The sequence below is a fragment of the Xiphophorus maculatus genome, chromosome 5, assembly GCF_002775205.1.
Source record: "Xiphophorus maculatus strain JP 163 A chromosome 5, X_maculatus-5.0-male, whole genome shotgun sequence".
In the NCBI taxonomy this organism is placed as follows: domain Eukaryota; kingdom Metazoa; phylum Chordata; class Actinopteri; order Cyprinodontiformes; family Poeciliidae; genus Xiphophorus; species Xiphophorus maculatus.
This window is the reverse complement of record NC_036447.1, coordinates 27,248,420-27,267,585: the sequence shown is the minus strand read 5'-3', so window position 1 is coordinate 27,267,585 and position 19,166 is coordinate 27,248,420. Positions and strand designations below refer to the sequence as shown.

The 19,166-nt window shown below is 38.8% G+C and overlaps 1 protein-coding gene across 2 annotated transcripts in view; it reads right to left on the bottom strand.

The window, feature by feature from the left end:
- The window catches only part of LOC102223518 (voltage-dependent T-type calcium channel subunit alpha-1I-like), a 215,959-nt gene that overhangs the window by 99,033 nt on the left and 97,760 nt on the right, over positions 1-19,166 (bottom strand). For both annotated transcript variants that reach the window (XM_023333871.1, XM_023333873.1), the window contains 2 exons: positions 15,758-15,855; positions 5,693-5,852 (listed from right to left, as the gene is read on the bottom strand). In XM_023333871.1, the coding sequence (XP_023189639.1) occupies positions 5,693-5,852; positions 15,758-15,855 (258 nt within the window). The remainder of the gene's footprint in view (positions 1-5,692; positions 5,853-15,757; positions 15,856-19,166) is intronic.

Sequence of the window (19,166 nt, the reverse complement as noted above, 5' to 3'; positions counted from 1 at the left end):
CGTTTGAGACTGGAACATAGAGCAGTATTTTCTCTGAGATGGAGATGAGTGGATGAAAGGATGGGGAGACACAGAAGGACTTCATTATACGTGTAATGGTAAAATTGAACAAAATGAGATCAGACGGGGACAGGCAGAAAGACGGCACTATACAGAAACACGCACACTTCAAACTCGGCGCCATCAGCACCGTCTGTCCCCACGGTTGACCATTTTATGTAGTTTCTCGGTGTGCCAACCCTTGCATGTTGTACTTTGCACTTTTGCTTGCAGTCAGATTGACTGATTTCACACTGGTGACAGATCAGCCTCACACAGAGCTGTCTGACCAACTGCTCAACCCAAGGAGTCACTAATTTCACCAATTTTTTCTGGTTTCTTTCCCTCTAATCTGCAAATCACAGTAAGAGCTTAAATATGCCTGTTAAGTTTTATAGTTGAGTCAATTTCCTGAGAATGAAACGAAGTGATTCATATCTTTTTTCTTTTCCACTGAAACTAAGAGGCTGCCTCCTCAAAACCAGCCAAAATAATCCTACCTGCAACGGCTTTTACACTTGACACAATGCATCCAGGGAAATGCTGTTGTCCTGGCAACTACAAAACTCAAACACTTCCATCGAACGAAGCATGATTCTTCAGTACAGAGAACACACGTCTATCGCCACAGAGTCCGACTGCAGTGTGCTTTACACCGCTGCATTCACTGCTTTACATTATACTCGCTGAAATAGGGCTTGGTTGAAAACCCATTCCATGAAAGTCTGTTCTATATTTACAGTTTTTAAGCCGATTCTGAAGGACTCATGAAGTTTGGAAGTCTGAAGCGACTGATTTGGCCTCAGCATTTGCTGAACCGGCTGTTTGTTTTTATGTGGCTTACCTATTTATGTCCAAGTTGCCGTCATTCCCAGTTGCTTCCACTTTTTGTATAATTTCTGTCTGGTTTGAGATCCTGGCATTGTACTGAATCTGCTTTACTAAACGGTGAAATGGTAAATGGCTTTGTACTTGTATGACACCCTATCAAGTCCAGAGGACTCCAAAGTGCTTCACAGTTTTTAAGACTTAAAAATATGTTGACACTTTTGGTTTCACCTACCTAGTTTATTCCAATTTATCTTTTTACCATCATAGTCAACTGTTAGAAGTCAGAGTTAGTCAAAAATGCATTTAAAGCTTTAATGTATTATTTTTTTAGGCAAAGAAACAGGATGTCAGAAAGAAAATGATAGAATTATGAGCTAACTGAACTGCATTTAAAGATTTAAAGTCAAGAATACTAGAAACAATGAAAAAAGATACATTTTTATATTATTTGTCTTCACATTAGGATAAAACAGAGGTAGGACATAAAGAACAGCAGAACAATCTGTGATCTGAGTTTCTGTCTCAGGGGCAGAGCAGAAAAAAAATACTGATAAATGCAGACAGCTGGAAATTATATCTGACCTAGCGTGTGAGCTGGTTCAACAGAAGAACTGTGGCGCTACGTCGCTTTTCACTCAGTCAGTCTCTCTTAAGCATTCAGCGTCTCCTTTATGAACCCTGATGGACTATCTTACAAAAGAAAACACTTTTCAAATGCAACCGAGCAACAAAACAGCATTTTCTCAAAGGATGATTTGACGAAAAGGTTTGGCTTGATTTTCGGTGTTGGGCTCTTCTGTTTTCTGCCAAAACAAAGTGATTTTACAAGTTTGTACTAAAGTCTTTTGATTTGTAATGGAGATCCTGTACAGTAAATCAAAACGGAGATACTAGGGGTGTGGAGTGATTCAATCCAATTCAATTCAAAAATACTTCACTGATCCCAAGGAACATTAATGTTGTAACTTATATTAGATTCTTCAAAGAGTTCTTGTGGCCGAAGAAAGGAAGGTTTGAATAAAACACGCACACAAAAAAAGGAAAAAGTGAAAACTCAATGTGTCAAGCTGCTCCCCTATTTTCAAAAGTAGAGGTCTAAACCAATGTTTCTGATTTCTCTCGTTTTTTGACCCACAGAAATATAATTACTGTCCGCAGTCCACCAAATTTAGGAAGTGCTAACACATTTTTTTATTACCAATAAAAAAATAAGTATTAGAATTAATTGCTAGATTTTATTCCCACCCTGACCTCTACCTCCATTTGACTCGACTTACATAAAAGTTTCTTTTCTGTCCGTTTGCAAAAGCGGAGTGAAAATTTTAATCCTTTCATTCCTGCCTTCTCATAGAAACAATATTCCGGTAATTTTTTTTTTTTTTTTTGGGTTATTTAAATGTAACTAGCTGTAGCCTGTTTAAATTACATTATTAATCGGTACATAACCTACACTGAAGACATAAATAAATAAAAACTCCACCTCTGTCACAAAAGAAGTCTCTTAGACATCCAGCAGGTTCATACCACCTACTTTTTGTTGGAGGGTTGAAGACTGTATTCTTTTTATTTGATGGCATTTTAATGGATCCTATGTATGATCCATGTGACATACAGTAGATGTTACATAACTTAAGTCTACTGCAAATCTTATCAAATATTCTCATAAAAATGAGGAAAAACACTTATTTCTTCCTCCCATCCAGCGGATGAACCCCCCTTATCCTTGCAGGATTGTTTGTCTCCAGCGGTCATTGTTAGAGAGGCGGGGAACACAGCTGACCCTATATTGGGTTTTCTAACCTTCTCATAGCTAAAAAAAAAATTATTTTTTCAAATCTTACTATTCTTAGGCAACTACTTAGCACTTTCATTTCACGGATCTCCACAGCGAAGCTCTCGTTTCTATGGCAATTTACATATGCGCTCACATTCATGCGTGCGTTAAGAAAGCATCGGCTTTCCAGCCGCGGGTCTGTCCAGAAATGATTTCCTGTGGGCCACCTGCGACTTCTGCCGCTTGTGTTTTTGCCTTCGTTGCCGACCACAGGCTCTGGCAGCGGCGAGAAGCCACCAGAAATAAATGAGGTAACCCACCCACCCACCTTCTCTACTTTACTTTTCCGCCACTGCTGTGTGTGACTAAGCCCACATGCAGTAGCAGCAGCCCGTCTCATTATTACACCGACTACTGGAGATGTGTCTCTGTGTATGAAGATGATTAACTTCACCGGATGACAGACCTTTTATCGTTTTGTACCTGAGGAAATGACTGACACCTGAGCAAAGATTTAAAGTTGCTTTTTTTTCTCTTGTCCTTCAGCAATTAGGGAAAGAAAAAAAAAACATGAAACGGCCAACAAGACAAAAATAATTTACTTTCTTTGGACGACATTACCACAATTAACTCGCCATCGGTTCAGTGTAGGGGTAGGACATCCCATAATTGTGTTCCCTTTAAAAGTCTCCATTTTGTTTATGAGATGGTTGCCATGGTGATGACCTACCCCAAAGCTTCTTATCAGATCATTATTTTCTCACTGGGCTTGGCAGTGCTAACACCTGTCAAACCCATTCCTCCATGCCGCTAAAGCAGGCTAATCAAGCGCTTGGCTGAGAGTTCGGTCTCCCCAGGCAGTCACAGCTTTACTCTTAACGGACCGGTTGGAAAAACAAACAACACCTGCTAAATATCCCGGCTTCGAACTTTGATTTGCTCCTGATGCTGCTGGGGAACATTAAAATGATTGTTTTAACTTCTGACTGGTGGATGGATAAACACTACAATTAGAGTTCATCCTTTATTTATTTATTTTTTATCACATTTAAAAGTCATAAGCACAAATAAGCACCTGCTTCTTATTTAAGTGAACGAATAATAAATAAAACCCGAGATACAGTTATCATATGTGATCACCAACAAGGCTTTATATAAACTAGCAAAGTAGATATCTATTTTTCTTTTAAAAACACTATTGGTAACTAAATATTGTGCGAAATTAGACTTTTTTTAGCTTTAACATCATGTTAACGTTATTCCCTCATCAAAAACAGACCTGGAGTGTTGCTTTGATCCTTTCATGCATGTTTGAGAAATCCTTTAATCTCCCATGGCAACCATCCAGCTGTGCAAAACGCCTGCTTGGATCTAGCTCCATACTAACGTTTCCAATCTCCCATTCTTCTGCCTCATGTAGCAGCCCCCCGTCGCCCAAATTACCAATTCCGCTCCTTCAGACTAGCCAGCAGCAATTAGCAAACACCTGGTGGAGCTGAACATCTGCTGAGCTCATTATAAAAGCTACTTCTGATAAAAATGTTGGTAAAGGGTTCATAGAGGAGCCGTGTTGTGATGAGAGACGGAGGCCCAATTTCACGGAGTTATACTACAAAGTCAAATTTCTTTTAAGTCATATTTAATATATAGCATTATTACAACAACTGAAGGTAACATGGTCACTTGATTGTGCTGTAAAATGGCACTTTAGTGAAATGCACTTCACTTTACAAACGTGCACACAAGAAATACAGAAAAAAAGAAACTAAAATATCTGTAGTCTTTTTCTCTATACTTCCCCATGCTGTGAAAACAACTGTAAACTTTCACTCTCTTTTTCCCTGAGTTTTCTGAGGAATCTTAGTTTAGCTGACATTCATTCCATCTTCAAACAAACTGCGTGCTGTTTACTGAGCATAGTTTTCTCTAAAGAATTACAGTTTGATTCTGGCACTTTAAAAGGCCCACATTTAGTTTTGATACACGCGCTACACAGCAGCGCTGTGGCTCGAGGAAGTCCCTTAGTCTATAGACATTATGTCAAAGAGAGATTTAAAAAAATAATTTATTTTTGATGTTTCTGACAGAAATTTAGATGGAATTTGTTTTTAATCAGTGCATGTAGTGTATTACAGTAAAGGTGAATTAAATTGAAAATGGTTGCACATTTCATGTTCTCAGAGCAGCCAATCGCAGACAGAGAGGTTTAAAATATTTCCGATTAGCAATCAGTTGACAGAATGCGACTGGTTATAGATTAAGTAATTTTGGTTATCTTTAGCAGCAAACTGCTTTTTTAAATGTTCATTTTCAAATTCATTAACAACAAGTACTCCCCTTCATATTGAATTGTGGTAAAAGAGAGGAATTAAACTCAGAATCTTTTTGCCATGAGGAAAAATCGGTAAAAACTGCAGCATCACACCTTCAGTGTTTAAAATCATTTTTCTATTGATCCAAACATGATTAAAATTACCTTTAAGTTTCACCTTTGGCTTGGTGCATCTCCACTGGACTAATAATGAATTATCATCTGATACCGTAAGGAGAAGTTTCACATGATGTAAAAGAAAAAAAAAGACAACAAAAAAACCACACGCACGTTTCAACTTTTAATGAAGTGCCAAACTCGATTCCGAGATAATGATATTTGCTTTGCGCACATTTTGCCGTGCACAACGAGGTTAGCCTCATTATGTTAGGACTCGGGAGACTGAGAGCCGGAGGGGCTCTTCATCTCTTTTCTTTTTTCTGCTTGTGATAACAGTAAATTGAGTAGATGATGTAATTATTCTTCTCACCGGTTCAGATCAGGTGATGAGAGGAGAGCTGGGAGACACTGGCACTGCAAACGTCACTCACATGTAGAGCTGCAATGTATTTTCTAATTCATGCAAGCTTTTTCCTTTTTTTTAATTTATTTTTTTTGTGTACAAAATAAAATTAGGGCACGCTGTTACAGTCACGTTTCCATGGAGACAGAAGTGCACTAGGGGTTTCTTACACCCGTTTTCACAGGTTAACACACAAAACCAGACTTGGACTCACAGTGTGAAGTTCTCCTCTGGGTAGCAGCGGTTCCTGAGCAGCCCCGCCCACAGCTGCACCCCGATGATGCCGAAGATGAAGAAGACGAAGAAGCAGAGGAGGAGCACGTTACCCAGCATGGGCAGCGTGTCGAGCAGCAGGTTCACCAGGATACGCATGCCTGCAGTGACACACAGACGAGTGAAAGCAGTGTGAACATGCTAAGTGCAGCGTTTAAAAGCAGGCAGCTTTACCTTTATACAGATATGCGGTGAGTACACTAACACGTAGCACAGTATACATGTGTAAAAAGTATCCCGCAGCGTTTTATCAGCCTGGCGAGGCCACAGGGCTGAGAATTGTTTAATTCAGATGATTAATTTTTGTTTCCCTTTCATACGACTTTACAGTTGATGTTTAGGTATCGCAAATAATGTCTTCCAATAACACATAATCACCTAGTCATATTTTCACGTTTCCAGTCACCTTTAAAAAATTTTAACTTGAAAACATGGTGGGCCGCTGGATGACTGCCATAGCACTTCTACCACCAGACTTAGCAAGTTTTCCTGCGAGAAACCCTGAAGTATTATAGCCATTTATTGTCAAACACTTTTTTTTCCAAGTAGGGTACTCTATCAGTTGATCGGATTGTGTACAAACATTTAATCAATGGTGGACAGTAACAGTGAATTTTCTTGAGTACTGCACCATTTTTTGAGTATCTCTACTTGAGTATTTCTTTTTGAGGGAACGTAAAACTTTCTCTCTGCTACATTTCAAAGACAAATATTGGATCGCATCGTCATCCTCCGTAAGTGTCGTGAGCTGAGCTCCCACTTTCATTCAAACAGAACTCAGCAATGGAGACGGTTGAAGAAACCAGCGCCGCCATGGCCAGATCTTAGCGCATTGTTTGATGTTTGTAAGCTTCCATGTCAAATATGGCATTACTTATAGTTACCAGTGTTGCTGTTGGGAGAAAAAAAAGTCTCTGATTTTTTGCTTAAGTTTTCACACTTGGTGTAGACTTTTTGTAGCAGAGTGGCTCAACGTGTCAATGCATCATCAGCTGGTTTCAACAAGCTAAAAGGTTCGGTAAAATAACACTGCAAAGTACTGATATTAAAAGCTATATTGTAATTTGTACTTTTGAATAGATAAGTATTTTCAAAAGTACTTTAAGGTGCGTAAACGTTTGACCAATCAACTTTTACATGTACTTGAGTAGGTTTTGACCATGAGTAACAATACTTTTACTCAAATGCAGTTCTGATATTAAGTAGAACTGTTTGGTCCTGGAACGGTGGATCGGTTTGGGCCTCAGGGCTGTAAAGTTGGGCCTGTGTGGATCACACTTTAATAAAGTTGGGAGGTAAGTGCTTTGGAGGCCATGTCATTGCTGTCTGCTATGCCTCTTCAGGTCCTCACTCTGTGACAGCCGGGTGGTGAATATAAAACTGACATGAACAAGAAGTTGTTCAGCAATGTCCTGCTCACCAGAGAGAGATTTTAAAGATGACGTGCTTAACACTGAACAATATAATTTGAGAGTTTTATGATTGTGTCTCATAATTAAAACGCTGTGTTAGGGCAACTGTAGATTGGGGGGAAAAAAAGAAAAAAAAAGGAGTATATTTCCACCAACAAAACTCAGAAATGTTCAATAAAAAAACCCAAATCAATTCCTGAGCTCCAAATTTGAGAATTTGGAAGGAAAAAAACAATAAAATTGTTTCCTGAAAATTTTCAGAGATTTATATGAACATTTCTGAAGTTTTTATTGCAAATGTCTAACTTTTCAAGCTCAGAAATGTCCACGTTTTTCTAGAAGTTTAATAAAAAAAAGGTGATGGCACTTTAGTGGAAATTTACTCCTTTTACGCCACACTTAATATTTTATATGAAAACTGTTCTAGACACACGCCGCTGTGTTCCAGATGAGCGTATACATGAGAAAAAAGAAAAAGTCTTTCAACCGACTCCTGTAGTTTTATCTTGAACGCAAATATCCATTATTCCACATCAACACTTTCATTCTCTTGATCATCCTGAAACTATTAGTTTTGTGAAATTTTCATTCCATTAATTGCAATATTATAATTAATAAATCATCAAACTCCACAGTAACAATAGTCAAACAGCCTTTACTTCAGCAAAGATCTCCAGAAGAAAATTAAACCGGTGGTTAACGCTGCATGCAAAGTAGACTGAAGACAGATGGAGTATTTAGCTAATTGGGGCCAAGAGAGGTTGCTGTTATTTAAAAAAAAAGAAAGAAAGTAAAACATATTCTTTTATAAAACTGTCATTAAAACCTGTTTTTAAAGGAGTGAATATTTATGCAGTCATTTTTTGCTGAATATGTTACGGAACTTTTTACAGAATTCAGTTTTCACTTTGACATTAAAGTTTTTTTTGGTAAAATTTTCTGTAATGAAAACCAAATTTTATTAATCATGACCTGCAAAAGCAATAATAAAAAAAGGGGTAAAACACCCAGTGGGTGAACATGTTCTACAGGCAGTGTAAAATGTTCTCTAGTAAACACCAGAACATGCTTCTAACCGATCATCTGAAAGCAGCAGTGAAATTAAATCGGCTGACGATTGTAACTGGATTTCTTTCAGGTGAAAATGCAGAGAAGGTGTAGTTTAACCTTGACTTTGTTTCTGTCGGGTAATAAATATCACAGGCCGGGATTTCCTTTGAGAAAGATGAAACGGACGTCTCCCATTGATTAGGTCCGTTTGAAGTCTGCAGCAGCTTAAAGCGCAGCACTATCAAACTAGGCTTTAATTCAAAAAAAGATTGAAATATGCAGCCATTTACGGGCAATTTATAAAGGAAAGACGATCAATTATTCAAGTTATAATGTGCAGCGTAAAAGGATTCCTCTAGCTTAGAATTTAATATCTCCAATGGTTCCGTCTTCAGGGTATAAAATGTTTTATTAGCAGCGATGGAACATAAAACAAGTATTCAATTAGCTCGTACAATTGATTTAATAGTACCAAATATAATAGATAATGTCTTTAACTTTGACCAGCTGAAATTGCCTGCACCAGCTGTGGAAACGGTGAGCAGAAGGAAACGCTATAGCCGAGGTGAGAACCAGGCTGAGATGGGCTCAAACCAGATTAAAGGCGAGGCGCATTGGGAGCAGATGGACACAAACCAACAGAGTGGGAATACGCTGATGGCCGTTGCCTTGGTTGCTAACACGGCGCCTCCCGTGGGGACTGCGGGTAATGCAGACAACAGACCGAGGCTTTTAAGCTGCGGCCGGTGGGAGCCAGACATGGAGAACTTCCATTAGTGCAATTAATTGACTCGCACCACACAGATCCTCCACCGAGAGTACGAGCGCAATCATTCAGTCATCTCCTGCTAACAGGTGTTAGCGTACACATGCATGCGTGTGTGTTTGATGCTGCACTGTGAGATGAGCTCTGTGGTAAATTGTTTTTGTTATAGCTAAGATTTGCTTCCCTATCCATACTACAAATACAGAGCATGGAGCTAAATAACTGCAGGTACAATTGCGGGTATAATAATAATAATAATAATAATAATAATAATAATAATAATAATAATAATAATAATAATAATAATAATAATAGTGGATAATATGTGACACTTCAAATCTATGTTGATCATTTTCTTGCCAATAGCTGATAGATCATAAAAGTGACATTCATTTAAAAATCAAGAAAGATGGCAGGATCCCCTCAGGGACGCAGCTTTAAACAGATAAACACTTACATGTGGCGCTGATGGAGGATGATGAGGGTAATTCACAGTAATAAACTGTGCAAATCAGCAGTTATGACCTTCTACTTTTCTGCATAATTCGAGCCCCACAGCGTCGTCCCAGAGTTGGATTTCCACGGAAGGACTCCAGGTATTGATTTTTCCCAGAAGGCATTTTGACATGTCAGAGCAGCTAGTGGCTGAACTCCATCCAGCCACTTCATTTTCAGGCCAATCACACTCCTCCCGCTGTCTTCCACACACACTTTTGCAAAGTGTGTGTGAACCACCAAAGTGTGTGTTTAGTTCACTAAACAGTGGTGAGAGTCGATAAAATGAACTTTGTGATGAGCTAGCTGTTGGTAAGATAAAAGCAGATTTCCATGAGGGAAAAAAAGAAGTCATTTTAGATCACAAAACAATTCAGTTGGCATTTTATACTTATATAAATATATATTTTATTTCATTTTTTGAATTAACATCTGCTTAACCTTCTGAAAATTTGCTTTACATAATTCATGAAATTATGGTGAAATTAAGGTGACTCTCAGAAACATGATTGAAAATAATTTAGTTTTTGGTCAAATTTATGTTTTAAAAAATATAAATGTATGTTCTGGGTTTTAAAAAAATGCAAAGAATCACTAAGCTTAAGTTATTTAGTATGCTTGTGTTTAATGAATTTTAAAAATATGTGATATTAGCTTAGTTTGAATGCATATTCTAACGCAGGCGACAATGGCTGTGTGGTAGAGTAAGTTGTCTTGCAATCGGAAGGTTGTTGGTTTGATTCCAGCGTCCTCCTGCCACATGTCGATGTGCCTCTGGGCAAGGCACTTAACCCCACATTGCCTACCAATCGGAGTATAAAGGTTCTGCTTCTGGCTGTAACTGATCTGACAGAAACCATAAACACTCAAACTTGTAAATTAATCAGCAATTACTCTGTGTAATTCCAATTTTTTTGTGTGTTTCACAGAACACGGCGACCGCAACGCTAACAAATCCACTGAAATAAAACTCGGCATTGCTCTGAACACGCGTTCTCTTTTTATCATTCATAATCGCCGCTCCCTTCATTCCCCTCACGCCACTCCTCTCGTCCTTTTTGTCCCTCGCTTGCTTTATCTCTATTCAACAGATGACTCCCTCCCTCTGTCCCCTGCACTTCCTCGCGTCTATCTATCATCGTAATGGCCTGTTCATGTGGGTTCCCCAGCATCTCTCCTCTCGTCATCGCGCCCTCCCTCCGCTCCATCTCCACCCGTCCCTCGTAAGGCTGGATAATCCCATCTTCCCAACTCCATTTATCTCTTTCGCTTAACCCCCACAATCCCATCACCTTCGAATTTTCCCTTCGTGCAAAAGTTTCGCCAACCCAAATTCCATGTCCTTATTGAAAATGCTGGATTCTGCATAACAACAATTGTTTATTTTCATATTTGCCAGCTCACCTTTAATGCTAATCACCATCTTATTGATTTATTTTATGTAAAATAATGATATGATGCTGATCAATATTTGCTTTCAATGGTGACATTTTTAATCAACTTGTGCTGTAGCATTCTACTCAGGCTTTTACTAATTACTCTTCAATCCATTAGGTGCTGATCATGCGTTTGTTTCTTAATTGCTTATGTCAAAAGAGGAAGTTCTGCATTATTATTAATTGTTTTGTTATGAATTTGACAACAGATGCATGTTCTTGCAGTTCAGTACATGAGAGCATCCTGTTAGTACCGCAGCATAAACCCAACACCTGGACTCTGGCTTAAAACCAAGAGAAATTCATTTTTCCATTATTTATAAAGACAGAAAAATCTGGTGAGAATGTCAGGTTATGGTCCTGCTGTCCCTGCTGATCAGCTCAGCCTTCCTGACTCCACAATTCACAATTTAAAGGACAAGATCATACGTTTTTTTCCCTTCCTCTCCTTCTCTCTCCCTGTGGAACAAATTGCTCCCAGAGGATGACTAGTGCCTATACCATGGAGAGATAGATGAGATGAAATGATGTAAATGATATAGGAGAAGACGGTTGAAGAAAGCTAGAGTCAGACCAAGTGGAAGGAGACTAACATTATGACTAACATTACCAACCAAGAGAGGTGAAGTCAAGTGCATAACACTGATTATCTCTTCTTCAGGACGCCATGACACTGTTGGGATTTAGGAGACACCAAATTAACATTTTGCCCTCGATGTCTCGGAAGCAAAACAGATCGGCAAGTGAACAAGACAGGGAAAAAAATAAAGGTTTGAAAGCTATGCCAAACCAAAAGATTTAGAAACCACTTTCTACTTACAATGATTCTCCTGAAGGGGCAGTATTACGTGTTTTACAACCACATAGTAATATTTTATAGCACAATCGAGTCACCATGCCACCTTCTAGTTGTCGTTTTTTTAAAAAAGCCATATATATCAAATATGACTGAAAGGAAATTTGGCTTTGGAATTTGGCAGCTTGAAATTGGGCCTTTGTCTCTTTAAGAAGCTCCTGCTTTTTCTGCAGCTCTGCCTTCAGGAAGTCATCACAACATCCATCCTCTATTGACCCTGTAGCAAAGTTTTTACCACTGACAAGTGGGCCTGTCATGATGACAAATTTTGCTGGGTGATAAATTGTCCCAGAAGTTATTGCAATAAACAATATTATTGTTGTTTTGAGACAATTTCCAATTAATGTAATGGTAATAATACAAGAACACATTCTCAAATATCAATAAACTTTAAATCCTAATGAACATTTAACACTGGGACAGGGGGACATTTAAATGAAATGAATTATGAAGTCTCTGTAAACAAACAAACAAACAAACAAACAAAATTGCACGTCAAAAAAGAGCCAGTTGAGACTAAAAAAATTAGACTGACGACTTTTGTTGTCCAGTTTTTGGTAGAAAGAGAGAAAAGAGAAAAATGATAAATCACGCAAATGGAAATGATTGAGCCCATTTATGATCCGAATTTATCATGCGCATAACTGATTTATTGCTTATTGTGACAGGCCTACTGACAAGTAGCTCATATGAGTTTAGCAGATGTCCAGTTCCACCAGGTGTTTGCTAATTGCATCTGGCTAGTCTGAAGGAGCCGAGGGCTTTGCCTGATTTCCCTGACATGGTACGTTGGTTAGGTCCAACCAGGCGTTTTACACACCTGAATGGTTGCCATGGAAATTAAAGGATTTCTTAAACATGCATGCAAGAATCAAGGCAACACTCCAGTTTTGATGAGAGAACAACATGACATAAGCTCAAAGTCAAATTTACATAACACTGCCCCTTTAAACGCCAGTATGAATTTCATGAATGATGTTGTGTATTTACAGCATGAGTGCAGTTCGCTTTGAGCGATATGCATCACTGTGTTGAATTTACCTCTCGGCAGAGCTGAACAGAATATTCTGGGCCATTATCAATGATGTTAACCGACCCGGCCGGTCTCGTTCGATCGTTTCCTGACACTGGGCTGACCCGATCGCATCTCTCAACTCTCCCTCCGCACCGTCACACACTTTTCGAACACTTCGTGTAACAACACTGGCTCATACACACACCGTTTCTCAAATCATGCCAGAAACTCACATTAGCGGTAGAAAAGTGGGTCAATACCCTATTAAACAGGCCAACAGAATGTTATACCTAACTGGTGTCAATATTGTTAAAGAAAAAAAAATTGCTGTGATAAAGGAAGGATGTAAGAATGACATGAAAACAAGAACATGGAATTTTGGTTAAATAAATTTTAGATTAAAAAGAATTTAGAACATAACGATAAAAAAAAAGGATCAATTGACGTTTCACAACATGATTTGCGACGAAAACCCCCCCCCAATAAAACCGCATTTCTTTTTCACCAGCCATATTGGCTTCCCTAACTTTTATAAAAGCAGGAAGACAAAGAGCTTCGTTTGCGCTGCAGATGTATGAGCTGTGGGTGGTGCGCAGCAAGCAATTACAAAGGAAGCAAAACATTAACTTCAAGCACCAGCCTCCAACTTAGAGAGTACTCATAGCCACTTAGAGTGATTGCCTGCTAAGCACAATTTAGTCATATCAACATAGAAAAAAAAAAAGAAGGAAAAAATGTGGCGAGCAAAAACGCTCAGACAGTTCTCATCAAAAGGACATCGACTTCAGCAAAACACTCGTGGAATTGATGTGACCGGCTTCAAAGGCGCGTTTTAATCATTTCATTGACGCTTTTGACTGTTGGAAGCTTTTTTTCCTTTTTTTGCCCCCTCTGGATTGACAGTTTTCTTCGTAGGCCGTTCATTTTCAAGATTTCGATTAGTCCTCAAAATCTTGACGCATGAACGTCCTGGTTGGTTTAGTCGTGGAGGATAGCTCAAAAAGGCAACAGCTACACATCCAAAATAACTCGACAGAAAGGCCTTTGGGATGTATTTTGCAGAATGTTGTCCTGCAATGGTGCTTATTGTATAAATTTTATTTAAGTACATGTACGTACTGTCTAATAATCAGTGACGTGCGGTCAGGGGAGGCAAGTGAGGCAAAACCTCACCTGTCGTAATGGGAAAATATAATCGTAAAATAATTTATATTGCTATTTTCACCTTCTGGTTTGTGCTCTAAAGTATTTATTTTTCATCCATCCATCCATCCATCCATCCATCCATCTCTTACTACAGAGTAAGAGACAGTAACAGCGAGCTAGCCATACAGTAGAGTGCAGCGATATATTTATAGTTTTCTCCTCTTACCACAGCAATCACTTATTAATAATCGCAACATAAACATTAAGCCTAAAACAATACTACTGCAACAGACTGAATGTTCTGCTCTTTGTGTGGGAAATATTTCAGTTTTTTTAGGGCCGTTGTTGTCAGTTCCTATGGCAACGAGTCTGCATGTAGCCTGGCCAATACAGAGAGCGAGAAAGACGTGGTTTTGAGTTGTACTTGAGTTGTTTTCCCCTTTGCTGTGGAGCCCAGCACGAAATTAATAATATCTACATCAATCAATCAAATTTTATTTGTATAGCACATTTCAGCAGCAAGGCATTTCAAAGTGCTTTACATCATATCAAACACAGAAACACAACGCAACATAGAATCAACAATCAAAACACGACATTAAGTCAGGTTCCATCAATAAATTTGTAATTGATTACATTTCAAATACAATCCTAAACAGGTGGGTTTTTAGTCGAGTTTGCCTCCATAGAAGGTTTACCTGTTACACTCCTACTGTGTTATATGGAACAAAATACCTGTTGCTATTTTTATTCCCACTCAAGCTCACAATCACACAGTTTAAAACGATGTAGACGGCATTTTAATGAGCTTCTGTCACGAGGCTCCATACACCTCTGTCACGGAATTTCGAGCAGGGACTCCGCCGTCCCTCATGGATTTTTGTGCAATTCTATGGTACCTGTTAGTGTCTAGAATTTACAGGGTTTCCGTTACGCGCAGTGACCCTCAGTCACTTGCCGTTTTTCTTCCTGCACGGGGCTCCGTACACCTCTCATGGAATTTCGCTCTGGGACTCCGTTGTCCCTCACAGATTTTTGTGCAAATTTACATGTCCAAGTTTGATTGAGTCAACGGAATTACTCTACGGCGGCAGCGCTGCTATGCATGACATGTAAAAGAATAGTCTTTTTACCCTCCAGCGTTGTCCTCATGCGCTACATTTAATTATGTAAACAATACCATGCAGTTGGTCTATATTTGTATATGTTATTATGATGAAGTCAGTGCCTCACCAGCGTTGCACCTCACCGCACATCACTGGTAATAATACGACAAGCTGAATGTTCACGTTGCAGTTTTAAAAATTCTTATTTCAACCCAACCCTCTTCCAAACCTGTCAAACCTGGAATTAAACCAACCATTTCTAATACATGATGGAGATGAAAAACCACGAGAATGTTCACATGTATACATTTTTAAGTAAATATTATTATATGTAGACTATATAACATGCCTTTATACACGCCCCGTCAACTCAATACGACTAAAACCAGAAATAAAAACAGATATTTTCTAATAAACTTTCTAAATTAAAGTTAGAAAGTGGCAAAATCACATAAATAAAGTAAAAAAAATCACTTTATTCCTCCGTTATCAAAGCAGGAAATAAAAAAAACAAAAAGGGTTTGGATCGACAAACTGTTATTACAAAATGTCCTGCAGCAGACGCAACCTTTCACTAACCCAGATAAGTCGGGTACGGAACAACTAAACTGCCAAATTACAGAGTGGTTAAAATAAATAGCAGATGAAATAAAAGTTTTTTTTTTGTTTTTTTTTAACTCAGAACACGAAATAAAATGAAGTCTGAAGAGATTTGGCCACTTACTTGGCACCCTGTTGATGGCCTTGAGAGGCCGCAGCACCCTCACCGTCCTGATGGCTGTGAAGTTGACGTTCTGCAAATCCAGGGAATATTCAACCATCCTGGAAAACACACACACACACACACACACAAACAACAAAAAGCAGATGATAATAATTAGCATCGCGTTATGATTTAGTGGTAATTTTATCTTTAGTCGCGCCCTCAGATGATTCATTATCCATTTCATCCATCCAGATTTGTTCCCAATAGAAAGCAGAGGCAGAAACACACACACACACACCCTTACACACACATTCCCACACAGCTTGGGTCCTGCCGTGCTGGGAGTAATATGAATAATGTGCTTGAATAAATGGACTTTTTAATTCAACTTATTCAAATAAAGTTCGAGGGATATCTCTGCAAACAAGCTGATTTTTATCGCTTTTTTTTTTTTCTTTAATTGTTAGCTGACCATGAGGCATCTCATTTGGATCCAGATGAAAAAAAGAAGAAAGAAAAAAAAAGTCAAACTGCACTTGAAGAAGTGCAGTGGATCCTCCTGGGCTCTTGAAAAGTGGCTCTGCTGTCTTTCAGCACGCGGAGCAAAGCATCAAAGTGCGTCCTGACGCTCCCGAGGCATCTGCGAGCGAGAGAGAGGCAGAGAGAGAGGCCCCGAGACTGAATGTGCAGCCGTCTGAGATGAAAGCGGAGAGTCACGAAAGGCGGCAAAAAACGGGAGGCGGAGGAGAAACCCCGGCATCAGGTAAAACCCAAGAACAGCGTGCGATAATGGAAAACGAGAGGGGAAGGCAAAGAGAACGCGTTCTGCTATTTGACCCATTTTTGACAATTCATTACACTGACAAATATACTTCGCCCGCGGTACGGGAGACAGCTGGAGAGAGCGGGAAATACGAGGCGAGGCTGCCGTGAAATCAGAGGAGAAAACAAATACTGCAGGAGATGGAGAAGAAGCACACGATGGAGAGGGAGGAGGGAAGAGATCAGAAACAGAGCTGAAAAGGCGCCGAGCGTTGATTAAGTGCAATATAATGAAGGCAATAAAGTCAGATTGAGAGGGAGAGTCGGAGGGAGCCTAAGGCTTTTATCAAGTGTTGGAGATAATTACAACTTTAGGAACACACAGACAGAGAGAAGAGAGCAATAGGCATATATATACCTGCCTGAACAGAAATAAAAAAGCTGCTTGAAGACTTAAATAATGAAAAAAAGGAAAGAAAAAACCGAGCGCTGGGGAAGTAAGAGGGCAGACTGTTGTCAAGAGGTGCAAAAGAACAGTGTGAGAAACGGAGGAAAGTTTCAGGTATTTGACACAAATGTTCCACTTTTACTAAAATATTCCAACTCTTCGTTTTAAGTAGATTTCCATGAGAGAATGTGAGAAAAAATTTTTCAGGTGAATAAAAAGCCCTGGAGAATTTTTCACTTTCAAACACTTGACCTACGACCCGGAGGAATCGTCTTTTAGGAATCGTCAGAATATTAACGATGCCTTGGAAAGTAACTGAGTTGATTTTAGAGGCAGTTCAAGAGAAGAAAAAAAAACTATTAGAAACGTAATTCCTACGACTATTAAATTAAATGGCAGAGTGGAAAAGGAAAAGGCTTCCTAAAGTTGGAGAAATGTTTAAAAAAAGAGAATAAAAATCTGCCATGTTCTGTGGCGTTTGTACTTGTTAGAAGGAGCATGTCATGTTTACAATTAGCAGGAAGGTGATGAAGAGCAGCGGAGGCTGGAGGGACTGAGAAGGAATACATTATTTTCAGCCTTATTTAGGCTTTAATGGACATTGTGACTGATGAGCTGGCATGTAAAAAAATTTTTAAAAATTACAACTTCCTTTTCTGTGGACTTCTGATGGTAAAGAGTCATTTAATGCTGAAAAAATTCAAATAATAAGAAGAAACGATAAAAACCAAAGAAGGGAGCTCATGTTTTTCCAACCCAAGATTTCCAAAAAAAATCACACATCAGGTTCACATGATTTAAAATCCTTTACTCGGCACGTGGAAACAGATTTGCCCTGTTTAAAAGTCAAACATTTCATTTCCTGTGCTTTCAACAACACGGAAAAATGCCTTCAGATTTCTGTCTTTTTCTTCTTCTTTTTAAAGAAATCTTTATGGTTTTTATGTTGACCACACCCTTAAAAATATATATTTTTTCTTATTTATCTATGTTAACTTTTGGAATGGTGTGCCGGTTTTGGTCATTTCAGCATGCTAAATGGAAACAGGTTAATTAGCATGGCTAAAGATGGCTGGCGCTGCTTGTGACTAAGTGTTTAAGTTTGTATTTATTCACCATTTCTCCCTTAAACACATTTATGACTGATTTCATCTCTCTAAAGTTGACCAGAATGCTTTAGCTTAAACATTGCTGTCGTAATTGTGCTTCACTTACAGTCCCTGGTTTGTTGGCGCTAGCATGGCGTCGCATTAGCATTTGTGTTTTTTTAAAGCGAATACTACTGAACCATTGGACACATTTCTTCTGTTACAAGGTAAATTTCTGGTAAATCATTTCTGGGGTTTTTTTATACTCACCACCACTACTCGTCCATTTAGATCCGGCAGCCGGAGCAGGTGTGTGTCAGTGACCTGTATGACGTCACTGATTCTATCAACGGGCCCAATCAAATGGACGGTTCTCTGTTTTGGTATTTTATCGTTTATTCTCTTTAAAGTAACCTTTTGAGTCAATTGTTTTAGCTTGCAAAACATTTGATTGTGTAGATGAGTTTGTAAATTAGATTTACAAACTTATTCCTGTTTCTTTAGGGGCTCTTTTTGTTTGTTTGCTTTGATATTTTTCTTAATCATACAGACTAAAGAAATGCAGGTGCGTTTCCAATTCTGTAGAAAGACATGTTAGCAATATCATTAGCACTTCAGCAGGTAGAAGAAATAAAACCATTAAGAACAACAATGTGTTTATGTTCTATAGCTCAGCACTTATCAGTACACAGAACACCAGAACGCCAGGCAGGCATTTTATTAGATATTAAACGGTGGTTGTTCAGAAATCAAATGATGGGATTAGAAGTTTCATTTTTATAGGTACCTGCACATATTGGGGTTGAAGGAAATGAAAAATGAAGAAGTGGATGGAGTGGCAAAAAAAAGGAAACAATAAGAGGAGGCAACTTTAGAGTAACCACACTCTAAAGTTGTTTACTTGTGCAAGAAGTACTTGTGCTTCTTGCACAAGTAAACAAGAACTAAAGGGAAAAGTGGCAGGAAGAATGGACTAAAGGTAAGAAGTGACAATGATATAAGAACATTCAAAAAAGAGGGGGAGAGATGAGAACAGGAAGCAGAAACAGAAGATTACTAACAAGACTGAGATTTGGTTACACTGGACTCAGGTGTACACTGTTTACAAAACATGAACATGATACTGGAA